Here is a 14796-nt window from a genome sequence, read left to right on the forward strand (position 1 = left end):
AGCCGCTAAAGCGTTTAAGTTTCAAAATAGAACAAACAAAACAGACTAAATTGTCAATTCCACTTAGAAACAAAATATTAATTCTAAAAATAAATCTTAGTTTGTTTTACAGAAGAACAGACAAAATTGACTAACTTTTGTCAATATCAAATAAACTGAGAACTAAAAGGAAATTCTCAATCTCTCCTTGTTGTATAGCTTAGCTTTTCAAACAGTTTTAACAGTTACTTTAGTCTGACAAAAGCCGAATGACGAATCAGCGCTTTCAGTCAGAGATTGAGCATGCACCGCTTTATTGTATATCCAGACTTGCTTTCGGCACAATTTACAGTGCGCGCTACTCTGTTTTTTGTCAGACTTGAAATAGCCGAAATACCTTCACACTACGGAACTTCTGTGGCCCTTCCGTTCGACAAGCTCTCCGGCATTGGAACCATCATCTGTTTTTTCTTCGGTAACCTTCGCTCACGCTCTCGGTTGATTTTTCTCTAGTCGGCGAACTCATTTCCTCCATTACCTGGGCAGCCCGGCTGGCTGCTTCCCAAACCAATACACATGTGCGCCTTGGCACTTGTGCTGTACGTAACGAGTCACGTGACGTGACGCTGCGGCTGTGATTGGTTCGGCTCTGCGCTACTTAATTTTGATTGGCTGTTTTGTTTTTTTCTCTAAGAGGACAAGAGAGATGAGGCCTATCGCAATAGTTTGATTTTTCTATCGAGAAAAAGTTATTTCGCAACACATATCGTTATCGTTTTATTGCCCAGTTCTAGTTTCTATATTCGTTTCTGTTAAACGTTGTCCGAATGATCTGACAAATCCATGGAAAGACCATTAATCAGATTAGACTCTGGTCCTACTTACATTTCAGTATTCTGCAAATGTCATAGTTAGATTGTAATGTTTTAAAAACAGAGCTTTAAAACATACAGCCTATGAACAGTGGTAATAAAAGAGAAAAACAAGAGGCCCACAGTGATCACTGACTTTTTTTAGTGGCTTGTTTAGATTAAATGGAGCAAGATACAAAGCATTAAAACATGTTAAAAAACAACAGCCTTAATAAACACAGAGTAGTTTGGACTTGGAAACAGGATTTATACGTCGTCACTTAACAATCGGATATTTTGGAACCCCGCAGGCTTTTCTCCTTGTTTCCCTTCTTTAAGAATGGCTTCTTGGTAGCCGCTGATCCGCTGAAACCATTTCTGACAAGTTTTTGGTCAACAGCAAATGGATCAACTGAAGGGGCAGATAAATCTCTCTGTTTCTGTTAAAGGTTTTTGCTGGATTTCTCTTATTTCTTAATGGCATGACTTTGAGATACTCTTCTGCTGTAGGTAGATTTTATGCTTGCTGCTTAATTTTTTTTGTTTTGGCCTCCAGCTGTCCCGCTTCCTCAAGTGTTTAAAAGAGACACCTCACACTTTGCAGAGAGAGGCCAAGTTTTTGGCTAATAGCTCGTTGGGATTCACCTGATGGTGCAAAAATACTTTTCAAACTGTGTTATCTTTGGTAATACTTCACAGATTCAAGTAAAAAAAATTGGAATAAATGATCTGTTTTGGTGACAGGATGGTAACACAGTGCCTAAAGACACATTTTAACAGGACTTCATAAAGCTTGAAGAGCTGGCCAAGACACATGACTGTTTATTTGATATATTTCTGAGATGTGCTGTGTTTTGTATTGTGCAGTTTAGGAAACTTGTCACTTAACCGTTTTCTGTCTTTTCACAGGTGATGTGTCACCGATCAGTATGTCCCCCATCAGCCAATCACAGTTCATCCCTTTGGGAGAGGTTTTGTTATTGGCTATCTCTGCTATGAACTCTGCCCATAAGCCTGTCACTCAGGAGGCCTTAACTGAACACCTGCAGACATGTTTTCCAGGTAACACCAGCCTCAGTCAGCACTGTCTGTAAACTCTTGTCTACTCAATCACAGTTACAGGTTCAAGCAACTCTGTCCTTCTTATCACCTTCTTATTCCTTAATCTATCCAAGCACTCACAGTAGATTTTGAAGTGTCTGATATTTCTTTTGCTTTCTAAAGGTGACGATAAATCATTTTATCTCTAGTGTCAAAGATTTGCCTGTGCAATATTTGGCATTTTTCTAAATGCAATTCCAAGAGGTTTTCCACCCCAAACTTGTTATCAGTTAACCTTTTAAAAATGTAAATGTGTCAGTGATATAGCCCCACTCGCCCCTGTGGGGCGGTGCTTATCCTTCAAGCTCAGGTCCTCTACCAGAGACCTGGGAGCTTGAGGCTCCTCCAGCAGATCCCAAGAACAAAATCCGAGATCTCTGTCCAGAAGAGTGCAGTCCTAGGAACAGCTAAGGTACCAGACCCTCAAGCTCTCAGGCCTCTGGTAGAGGATCCAAACTTGAACGATAAGGACCGCCCAAGTTTTATATCACTTTGACCTCCAATATGACAATGACCCAAAACACACTTTGCTCACGGTGAAGAACTACCTTCAGAAAACCAAAGTAAATGTTATCTACTGGTCTACACAAAGCCCTGAGTTGAAACCCACTGAAAATCTGTTGGTTGAACTGAAGACCAAGAGGTTCACCAAACAGAAGTGACCTGGGATTGCTCAGGAGATGTGTGTGTGAGACTTGTTGAACACTACTACAAATGACTGCAAGCTCTTGACTAATTGACTATTGGTATCAGGGGGGCTAATAATTTTGACCCAGGTAGTTTTTGTGAAATAATTCTGCTCCTGTGAGCAAAATAAAATAATGTAAACATCCAAAATAAAAAGATAATATATGCATTTTCCATTTTCCATATGCATTTTGCACGAGCTGAGATTTTTTTTCCTGACTGGAACATGTAAACAAATCTAACCAGTTAAGGTGTAAAACAGTTAACCTGAAACCCAGTTATACTTATTTCCACTTTTTTCCAGTGTTCTTTTGTCACCAGTTTGCGCGCACACACAGAATGACCTGACTATATCATACGCTCCAAATTTGTCTATTGTCTCAACGAGGTGGACAGTGAGATCCGATGAGGTAGTAAAGTATGACACAGCTGTCTCTCTACACTCCCGGTATAGCTCGGAAAGTGTTGTTTATGGGCAGGGTTACTTTAATCAGCTTCTTAAGCAGTCAAAAATGTTGGATTTATCTGCATTATGTCTTTTAAAATAAAGCGTAAAGTGTTTATTTGTGATGTAACTGTCTCCTCAGATCATGGTATGGACGAAAGTAAATGTTTATTTTAGTTACTTATGTATTTCTTTATGTTACCTTTGGCTTGTAATATGGTAAACTTTTATAATTCAAAAATGCACAAAGTTACCATACAAGAGATTTATTGACTTATTAACTTGAGAATTTGTGGGAAATGTGCACACATTCCCATGTCTGGTCTAATGATCGCATCAGCCAGCAAATTCCCTGTGAGTCAGGTTTGTTTTGTTAAATACATACTAGCTGAGAAACAGTGTTTGCAACCCATTTGCACATGGTACATGAGGCCTGAGGTCCACACATCCTCATAATGGGCTTCTGCTGTGTTGCACATGCAACAATTACAGGGAGATGTAGAAAAAATTGCTGTTGCGTTATTATTTATTAGTTATTCATAGTCTCTTTAACATTATTATTATAGGCAATTTGTTTGAAACACTTTAGATCAAATTAGATAATATATTTAATATATATATTCCTATAGTGACATGTTTTTATGAGCCCCAGCAATTTTTTCAGCTGGCCAGTATAATTGGTTGATATTAGACATTTGGGGAAATCTCAGCATCAGCATTTATAACACTGGATAAATTAAAACGTTAAAAGTACAGAAGAAATGGAAAAAAACATCTCAACCATGTTACGAGTGTGTATACTGTGAATCTTTGCAATTTTCCTGTTGAATACCAGAAATACAAGACCAGCAGAGGTGGGCAGAGCATAAACAAGTCAATAAATCCATCAGGCTTTATTCCAGAAAGTTGATTCTGTTCATCTGGACGTAGCGTTTTCAGTCACCAGAGACACTAAAGAAATGTCACTTGGATGAGTGACGAAACGTTTCTCCCACTGAAGACGCTACATCCAGATGCACAGAATCAACTTTTTGGGCTTCTGTATCTGGATGATTGAGCATGCATCAAGACATCAGACTTTGTTATTACCACATTTTCACAGTCCTAATAACCTGTTTGAATTGGCAACATTTAATGTGTTGTGACTGCACACTAAATCTGCACACTGTATCTCCATACCTGACATGAGGGAGTTGCACACAGGCAAAAGTGAATGCAGCTGAAAAATTCGGATACATTTTGAAATGCATTAAAGAAAGGACCTGGTATGTTTTGAAATTTCCTGGTAGAGTGTTGAAGTGAAAGTCTTATTTTTTGCAGTTTTAAACAAGACGTGAGGTCATATGACCACTGTTTTCTGAGGGGGAGGGGCAGCTTCCATTAGAACTGCCCTCCTGGCAAACAAGGAACAGAACAATAGCGCCTGTCTTAAGGTCCAGCAGAGACACTTCATCCACACCAAAGACAGCCATTAAGGGATTAGGTGGTAGGCTCACATTGAGAATCTTAAACAGGGTGTGAAAAACCTCTGTCCAGAACTGACTGAGACTGGGACAAGACCAGTACATATCAGTGAGGCTTCAGCAATGTTAGATTCATCACAGTATGGAATGATTTCAGGATAGATACAAGATAATCTGGATTGTGAAAATTGGGGGGGTAAGGAAAAAGTTTAACAGCAGAATAAGCCCTTTATAGCACAGCCCAATAGAGGTAATATGACCGATCAATGTCCTGACCATGTCAGCTTTCTGGTTCAAATAGTTTTTTATTGTGGTTTAATTATTATCATTATTATTATTACTCATTTCAACTGTTGTAACAAAAGTATTTCCAGATATGGGCTAACCTTTCTCATCATCTCAAGCCAGTTTTAATCATTGCTGTTGATCAAATGTATCAACAAGATGTCTCCTTGGCTATTCTTGATTAGTTTAAAGCAGTGGTTTCCAAAATTTTGGACCAGGCCCCACTGATGGACACAGGGTCCTTGCAGATGGGGCACAGATTGTTGATGTGTCGTGACATTTGTTTTGCTTTGGTCGGCAGTTCTAGAAAAAATTTGAAAACCAGACTGATAACTATTAAAAATAAATGTTTAAACGCTATAGAGGCTGGAAAAGTTGCTAATTATTGAACTAAAAGGTTGCTGGGGTTGCCAGGTTTGTCATAGCTGCAGTCCTCTTTCAGATTTAAACATTATGCATGCATGTTGTATACAGCGCTTTGAGTACTCCAGGAGAGTAGAAAAGCGCTATATAAGAATGAGTCAATTAAAGGGAGTTTGCTATTCTATCTGTAAGTTTGGTAATAGCTAGAATAGAATAGATGTTAGTGAGTATGGTGTGGGACGTGACTAACCTGAGGCGCTGACCAGAGGGCAGCTGCTCAAACAGGTGGTGGGCGGCGTGCAAGGGGTCACCTGTGATGGCCCTGGTTTTCCTGAGCCAGGAGGATCTAGCAATGGCCTCCAAGAAGGCAGAGGGCAGCCAATGATTTTTTGGGCAGTGTTAATTATCCTCTGCACAGCCTTCCTGTTCTCAGTTGTGGCCCCTGTGTACCAAAACACCCTGGCAGTAGGAGACCAAACTAGGGGGCTGAGATCCCTGTGGGGATGCGGGGCAGAGGTGGGGGCCAAGTCAGACTGATTGAGGCCAGTTTGTGAAGAAGTCTTTGATCCAGGAGCAGGTGGTGTGCTGAGACACTATCTGCTCAAATGACTACAGGCGTGAGGACTATGTGTGTATGTAGTCATTGACAGTGTCTCTGTCAGTGTTTTGGGGGATGGGAATGATGGTGGAGGCCTTCAGACAGGTGGGGACCATGGCGTGAGTCAGGGAGAGATAAACAGCCTGGTGGGGATCCCTGCCAGTTAGTCCACGCAGGCTTTAACCACCATCCCTGGGATGCTGTCGGGATTGGCAAATATCCCAGGGTTCATTGCTCTGTCTCCTCCTGACCTCATGTTCCTGGAGGGAGATGGTTGGTGATGGGGAACTGGGGGCAGAGGGTGCTGGGGAGGGGTGGTCTCAAACCAAGCAAAGAAGGTGTTGAGCTCCACTGCAAATTTGAAGCTGCTGTTGGGGGTCAGGGGGCTCTGGCCTTTGGAGTTGATGAGGGTTTGGATGCCTCTCCACACCTGGAGGGGGTTATTGTCGAAGAGGAGGCCCTCTATCCTCCTCCTGCCTCCCACCTTGGCCTGTTTGATGCCCCTCCTCTGGTTGGCTCTTGCAGTGCTGTACAGAGACCTGTCCCTCAGCCTGAAGGCCGAGTTACAAGTTGTGATCTGAGCCTGGACTTCGCTCATCATCCAAGGTTTTCGGTTAGGAAACACTGTCACTGTCACATTTTCTACACAACACTGTATAGAAAGGACAGACTGAGTAAAGGTCTCCAGATCCTGCTGTTCAAAGATGGACCAGTCTGTCAGATCAAAACAGTCCTGTAGTTGAAGGAGAGCATCATCTTGCCATGTTTTAATGACCCAGGTGCTTGGAGTTTCCTGAGGGGAATGTAGGCAGGGATGAGGAGCAGAGAGAGTTGGTCAGATTGTCCCAGGCAGGGAGGGGTGTCGCTATGTAGGCCTGCTTGATGTGGCTGTACACATGTACAGATTTCAAACATGCCTTATTTAAAGTCCACAGCAACAATATGGACGCCCTCTGGGTGCTCTCTCTGCTGTTTGCTGATGGAGGTGATTGCTGTTCCTGACAATAACCTATAGAGTGCCCGGGGGTCTCACAATCTCAGGTTGGACACTGTCAGCCCAGTCTGAAGTAGAGTCCGAGTTCAGACTGAGGCCGATGTCTACTTGTTCCTGATAAATTAAAGTGATCGGTGCGTTGTAGGAAGACACAACGAAAAGGCATAAAAAACATAAAAAAGTGACCATTAGGAAGGAGAGGTGTGCCACTGCATGCTTCTCAAATCATCTCAAACCCACACAATTCAGTTGCAAATAAAGTCATAACAAATAAAGCCATGACTGTCAACTCTAACTGCCATGCTCTACACACTAATAGTGTGTGTGTGTGTGTGTGTGTGTGTGTGTGTGTGTGTGTGTGTGTGTGCGAGAGAGAGAGAGAGAAATCCTAGTGTCAAAATTGTGGACACAACAGGAAGTTGTCATTGAGTGCAGTTAGCATTTGCTCACCTCTGAACCAGCCAGAATGATTGAATGAAGCTGAATGAATGATCATGTGCCACACTGATTCTAATCAGTCAGTTACACATCTGGATTATGGTTATGGTCGGGTCTTTACCTTATAATATAAAGCACCTTGAGGCGACTGTTATTTGATGATTTTTCTGTACATAAATTAAACTGAATTGAAATGAGTTGAATAGATCTCATTCTCATTCATTGAAAGATTCGTTGAAACACGTCACCCAGGTATTTCTTCCCACTTATCCGGGCTGGGTGACTGGGGCAGCAGAGAGGTCCAGACTTCTCTCTCCCTAGCCACCTTGTCCAGATTATTTAGGAGAAGACTACCACGTCCCCAGGTCAACTGAGAGATATAATCTCTGCACCATGTCCTGGGTCTGCCACAGGGCCTCCTCCCTGTAGGACATCCCTGGAACCGCCCAGGAGGATCTTATCAGATGTCAGAACCATCTCAACTCGCCCCTTTTGATGTTCAAGAGTAGCAACTCTGTTCTGAGACACTCTCAAATGACTGAATGTGCACACATTAATGGAAATACAATATACGCTACTGGTCAAAAGTTTCAGAACAGCCCAGTTTTTCCAGTTATTTATTGCAGGTAAAGTCATTCAAGTCCAATGAACAGCTTGAAGTGGTACAAAAGGAACTGTCAGAGTTTTAAAACAAAGGTGAGGTTACCCAAAACTGACAAATAATATACATTTCAGAATTATACAAAAGGCCTTTTTCAGGGAACACAACACAGGTTAACACACAGGTGTCCAACTCCAGGCCTCGAGGGCCGGTGTCCTGCAGGTTTTAGATGTGTCCTTGATTCAACACAGCTGATTCAAATGGCTAAACCTCCTCAACATGTCTTGAAGTTCTCCAGAGGCCTGGTAATGAACTAATCATCTGATTCAGGTGTACTGACCCACGGTGAGATCTAAAACCTGCAGGACACCGGCCCTCGAGGCCTGGAGTTCGACAAACCTGGAAAATCTGTTCTGCAGCAATGGAGGCTGATCAAGCCTTGAAAGCTGGTGCTACTAATTCTTACAGGTGTTTCAACTTTTCTGGATTACTTACCAGAAAAGCAGTGTTGGAGCACACTGTGGTACCATAACCTCGTGAGCATCAGTTGAACAGTATTGTACTGCAGAAAGTACAGTGTTTGCACAGAAATGGTGTGAAACAGGCAATTAACAATGAAAGGGGGACAGACCATCATAACACTTATAAATGTAGGTCTGTCCTACAAAGAGACAAAGAAAGTCACGGTGTCAGTGAGCACAGTTTCCTTCACCATCAAAGGCTCCCCGAACCAAAACAGCTACCACAGCATTCTGCAGCACCATGCAGCACCCTCTGGTATGGACCTAGTTGGGCAGGGGTTCATCCTACAGCAGGATAAGGAGCCCAAACAGTCCAAGCTGTGCCAGAACTACCTCAGGAAAAAAGAACAAGATGGTGAGCTTGAAAACATGGAGTGTCCAGCACAGTCTGCAGACTTAAACCCCATCCAGCTGGTTTGGGATGAACTGGACAGAAGAGTGAAAGCAAAGCAGCCTACAAGGTTCACATTTATGGGAACTTCTACTACAGATATGGGAGAATATTTGATTCCTATTGTAGAAGGAAAGCCTCGGCTGTGTTCAGCTGTTATATCTGCCAAAGGAGGCTACTCTGATCAGTCAGAAGTTTAGTCTATAAATTGATTCCACAATTTATTTTTTTCACTCTAATTGCTTATTTGTTCTATGCTTTCATTTCAAAAGGCAATGAGACATTAAACTGCATAATTTTCAATAAAAACTAGAAAAATTGGGGTTTTCTAAAACTTTTGACCGGTAGTGTATAAGGCAGTAAAAGTTTGTACAATTCTAATTAGCTTGAAAATTGATATTTGGTATGACCACCTTTATTCTTCAACCTCAGCTGAACTCTGTTAGGTGAGCTTTCTTGTAATTTCTTTAAGTAGTCTTCAGGAATAGTTTTCTGGGCTTATTGAAGTTCTTCTTTGAATGTTGGCTGCCTTTTGTTCTCTCTGTCAAGACGATCCCACACTGCTTCAGCAATGTTCATCATATTGTGTACCATGCATTATGAAACATTATTCTTTGAACCATAACATACTAAACCCCTCCTAATTCAACAAAGAGATTTCTCAAGCGATTCAGTATGTGTCTTATTACTCTCGCTACCTGGTCGTCGTCTTAGCACGATTGAGGTGGCTGAACAAACACTCAGTGTTTCTGTGCATGCGGTCTATCTTGTATTGCATCAGTCTGGATGCAGTGAAAAGCTGCTATGATGTAACTGACAGTAATAACTCCAGACTGGTAGAGGGAGTGAGTGAAGGAGATGCTAAAAAAGAAAAGAGAAACATGGAGATTGAGGGGTGAGTTATGGAAAGAAAAAGTAACAGTAAGCAACAAAGTAGAACAAAGAAGAAAAATCAATTAAAAAAACTGCAGAGAAAATCCCATGAGGATTGACATAGAATCACTTTTCACTCTAGAGTATATTTTTGTAACCCAAAAACAGTAAACCGATTTTCCTGTGCTGTTTGCCAGTCCATAAACTTAAACTGATGATGATGTTGATGATTAACAATGGGCAAACACTCATGGAGTTTAATACTCATGGTGTTTACTCAGAGCAGCCCTGTGACACCAGATTGGCTGTGCAGTTTTCTCCAGATTGTCTGGATAGAGAGCCGTTAGCATATCATCCTCCAAACCTTGAATGCAGATCTGTAGAAGACTGCATTCGGTTCCTAAGGGCTGACAGGGACAGCTACTTCACTGCTTTTCTCTAAAACCACCCATGGTTTTAGAGAAAAGCAGTGACTTTGGCTCCACTGTCAGAGGCCATAAGAACATGATTTGTAATCTTCGCTGCTGATTCTGTGCTGTGATGAGCTCTGAAACCCGACTTAAACCCTTAAAATAAACAGTTCCTCTACAGAAGATCAGTTAGCTGTTTGACAACTACTCTTTCAAGAATATTTGGGTTAAAAGGAACTTTGTAGCTTGGCGTATAATTAGTTAAGACAGCTGGATCAAGCTGTTTAATTATTCCCACCTTAAAGGCATGTGTTACGTAGCTCAGTAGTGATAGTTTGATTATATTTAAGATTGAAGCATTTATTAATAATAGGTCTTCTTTGAGCAGGCTTCTGAGACTTCGGGTCTAACAGGCATGTTGATGATTTGGAGGAAGTGATTACTGAAATTAACTATAGAGTCTATAGAAATATCAGTAGTATTGGATGTAGCTCTACATAATGATACGTGTGTGAGATGGCTGTATAATGTTTTTCTCAAATGGTTACAATTTGTAAAGAAATTCATGAAGTCATTGCTATTTAAGGTTAAAGGAGTGCTTGGCACAACAGAGTTCTTCCTCTTTGTCAGACTGGCTCCATCACTGAAAAGAAACCTGCCGTTGTTATTATTTTCTTTAATCGGTGATGAATAGTAAGATGTCCTAGCTTTACAATTTACAGTAAACTTTTTTCCGGGCTAAATGAAGTTCTAAATTAGTGAGATGCCATTTCCTCTCCAGGGTACAGGTTATCTGCTTTAAGGTGCACTTTTAAGAGTCATACCAGGAAGTCGAGTGCTTTTGATTTAACACTTTCTTTTTTAAAGGAGCCACAGTACCCAAAGCCGTACCCAGTGAGGATGTTTGGCGCATGGCACTGAAGAGCATAACAGTGAAGAAATGTTATCCTTAAACTTAGTTACAGCACTTTCAGAGACACATACTGTAGTGAACGAGCACCTGAGGTACCAGAAGATTTTCATGGGCACAAGCCACAAACTCAACACACAAATGCCTTTCCTCACAAATGTGGCACAATTTAATTTGAAATAAACAGGCTTTGCAACCTTTTGTGCTAAGTAAAGACATGAGGGGTGGCTTAAGACTTTTGGACACTACTGTTTGCTGTGACTGGAAACACTAAAAGTGTAAAATACCACTAACCTGCTCTGGGTTATACTTATGCTACAGCCATTTAAACTGGCATTTAAAAAACACTGTTTTGAGAAATATCCCCGAACACATAAAAAGACAAAAAACAGTGTCAGACTGTAAAGACGATGCAAAAGCAACAGGTAGCAGCAGGTATTATAACCTTAGTCAGAAATGTTGGCTGATGTTGAAAAAGGGGATAACGGTACATACATTTGATATTGATATTGCAAAATGAAACCTTTTCTGTCCGCATTGACACTGAAGTTATTTCAAATCTTCACTCTGGAACTAATTTTTAAAGCTTTTAGTGTACACGTGTGGGCCGAAGGCCAAAAAATAACATTTCTGTGGCAAGGGAATTTTTGCTTGTAAACATAATACAATTAATAAAAATCCTGGATTGTATGTTTGTTTTTTAGTTAATCGTGTTAGAGGGCGGGGTTTAAATGAGGTCTTTGTAAAGAGCCAGTGGACTTACTGCTTCATGTCTCTGTCTTTGGTCAGGTGTACCTACACCAACGGAGGAGGTTTTGCGCCACACTCTGAACATGCTGGTCCGTGAGCGGAAGATCTACCCAACACCTGATGGATATTTTATCGTAACTCCTCAAACCTATTTCATTACTCCAAGCCTAATCCGAACTAGCTCCAAGTGGTATCACTTGGAAGAGCGTTCTGCTGACCGACACCAACATCAGAACCAGCAGCAGCAGCAGCATCAGCAGACGCAGTGCACCTCCCCTCTCTCTGGCACCATAACCCCTTCCACCTCCGGGGGTGTGCGAGAACGAACGCACCCAAAGTCCAACCAGAATCACAGCGGGGGAGGTGGGGATTCTTTTTACAACAATAGTTATCGTGGAGACGACCCCCCTAGCCACCACACCACCCTGCAGCGGCGATCCCCCAAAGACCACCGGGAGGCGTACTCAGTACCTCACTCCCCACAAACACCCCCTCAGCAAGCGGGAGGGAACACTGAAAAGAGCCGCAGTTCACTCGGGTTCCCATTCAAAACGGATACACTAAACAAGCACCGAGGTGGGGGCGCAGCAGGAGGAGGGGTAGCAGGAACTGCAGACATAGAGAAACAAGCCGGAGCTAGTGCTACGGGAAGTCGAAAGTTTGGTTTGAAGTTGTTTCGCTTAAGTTTTAAGAAAGATAAGGCCAAGCAGCTTGCAACCTTCTCTGCACAGTTCCCCCCTGAGGAATGGCCACTACGGGATGAGGACGTACCCAGCCAGCTGCCACGCCACGTAGAGATGGAGATCATCCGTAGAATCAATCCTGACCTCACAGTGGAGAATCTTGCTCGACACACAGCAGTCATGAAGCGTCTCGAAGAAGAGCGTGCTCAGAGGAGCAAAGCGTCATCGGCCAATCACAGCTCCAGAAGTAGAAGAAGTGGGGGTAGACACAGAAAGCAGTCTCAGACCAAACTTGGCCGCTCGCATAGTAAGACAAGGACTACTCGCTGTGAGCCAAGTGACAGTTCCCATTTAGAGTTGGCCGAAAGGGACTATAGAGGTTACTCATGCTCACTGGCTCGGTCACCAAGGGAACAGGCAGTGGCCATGGAGCGGCAAAGGGCCCGACTTCACCTGGCACACAGCAACCCTAACATTCTTGACTCCTCACACCTGCCCGTTACTCCAGAGTGGGATGTGTCCGGAGAACTTGCCAAGCGACGCACAGAAATGCCTTTCCCTGAGCCAAGTCACGGGAAATCAGCCCACCATTCTAAGGTCCACCGCTCACACTCCCACACCCAGGAGAGGAAATCCAGAAATGAACGCAGTGACAAGGCCAAGGAACGTTCCCGATCAATGGACAACTCTAAAGGTCCGCTTGGAGCTGGACTGATTGGACCACCTGATTATTATGATGACCGGAGCCGTTACTATACTGATGATGGCACCCTGCGAGCTAATCAGAACTCTTCTCACTACTCTCGTGCCACACCCACTTCAACTAAGGTGCCTGGGGATTCCCTGAGACTGGATGGGAGCAGGAACTTGGAGAAGAGTAAGAGCAGGGATAGCCTTCCAGCATATTCACCAAAACCACTGCCTAACTCTGCCTCTCCTGATGATTACTTCCAATGCCCTGGATCCTCTGAGGCTATTCTCACATCAACAGCTCCTCTGGGAACTCTGGGCAAAAACAGCCATGATGGATTAAAACCAGGTAGTATTGACAGGCAGACTGATAGACAGACATCCCATCCACCAGAAAATAGGGAGGACTTAACAAAGGTGGGACCTAAGGGCAGCAGCTTGCCACCAATACCCCTCTCTATCCCTGACCTCCCTCTTTCTAATGGACGACCTGCCCACAGCACCTCTTCTAGTCAGGAGAAGCGAAAGGAGATCTTTAGTAAAGATACGCTCTTCAAACCTCCGCCTAGCCTACCTTTGCCAGGTTACAGCTCTCTGAGAAAACCCACAGCCCTTGCCTCCTCGAATCTGTCATCATCCTGCGATGCTCTTGATTCCCAAGAAGCCTTCGATGCTCCTAAGCCTTTGTTGGCAACATCATCTGCTCCATCACAAGGGACTGAACCCACATCCAGTGCTGCAGATGCAAACTTTGACTACTACAATGTTTCAGATGATGATGAACTTGAAGACGGAGGCGCGAAAAGTCAAGGAGAGGACGAGAAGCCTGGAGGAAGCATTGCTGTCATGGGAGGAGGTGGAGCAGGGACCATGCAATGGCTGCTGGAAAGAGAGAAAGAGAGGGATCTGCAGAGGAGGTTTGAAAGAACGCTTGCCTTCCCAGGTGTTAAAGAGAACCTTCCAGAGCCCAGTCAGAACCAGCAGTCAGCTCATTCTGCTCGACTGGACAGTATGGACTCCAGCTCGGTCACTGTTGACAGTGGATTCAATTCCCCACGGTGAGAATATTTATACTGTACACACTACAGCCATAAACACCAACACTGTACATGGGGGGTGGATGCAGTTCAGAATAATAACACCCCAGATTAAGCCTTTGTTTGTCAATCTATATATTTCATAATTTAGTATCTAAATGAGACATTTTACATTTATCAAGTGTAGACAGTATCAGTGAAATTTAATCTCAAATTACCACGTTCCTGACTTCCCAAATTGGAGGAAAATGGATGGATAGTTTGTAACAACCTTCTTCATGAACCCTGTGCTCCACCTAAGCTGTCAGATGCAGAGATCACACACATGATCCAGGCACATCCCCAAACTGTTCCTAACAGAAAATCTTATTCTTTTATTCTAAACGTGATTATTCCCCTTTAGTTCCCTCTAACTGATCTGAGTTGACCTTGAGACACCTATGTAAAAACTAGAGATGGCACGATACCACTTTTTTATGTCCGATACCGATGTCATAAATTTGGATATCTGCCGATACCGATATGAATCCGATATAGTGTGTTTTTTAATCAATAAAACTGTTTTTTAATATCTTGCTGCATTTTGTATAAGTTCATACTCAAGTTTAAATAAACAACAACACTAAAGCTATTCTGTTATACCTGTATGTAAAAAATACACTGCACCCAAAATATTTCATAGTTCAGCAACACTGATCAATCTAATAAACTTAAACCTGCTCCATC

General features: G+C 42.8%; 1 protein-coding gene across 5 annotated transcripts in view; it reads left to right on the forward strand.

Moving 5' to 3' along the window:
* The window catches only part of LOC100710800 (storkhead-box protein 2), a 49137-nt gene that overhangs the window by 22359 nt on the left and 11982 nt on the right, over positions 1-14796 (forward strand). For all 5 annotated transcript variants that reach the window (XM_005458839.3, XM_025909377.1, XM_025909374.1 and 2 more), the window contains 2 exons: positions 1740-1892; positions 11700-14091. In XM_005458839.3, the coding sequence (XP_005458896.1) occupies positions 1740-1892; positions 11700-14091 (2545 nt within the window). The remainder of the gene's footprint in view (positions 1-1739; positions 1893-11699; positions 14092-14796) is intronic.

Source organism: Oreochromis niloticus, linkage group LG2 (assembly GCF_001858045.2).
Source record: "Oreochromis niloticus isolate F11D_XX linkage group LG2, O_niloticus_UMD_NMBU, whole genome shotgun sequence".
Classification (NCBI taxonomy): domain Eukaryota; kingdom Metazoa; phylum Chordata; class Actinopteri; order Cichliformes; family Cichlidae; genus Oreochromis; species Oreochromis niloticus.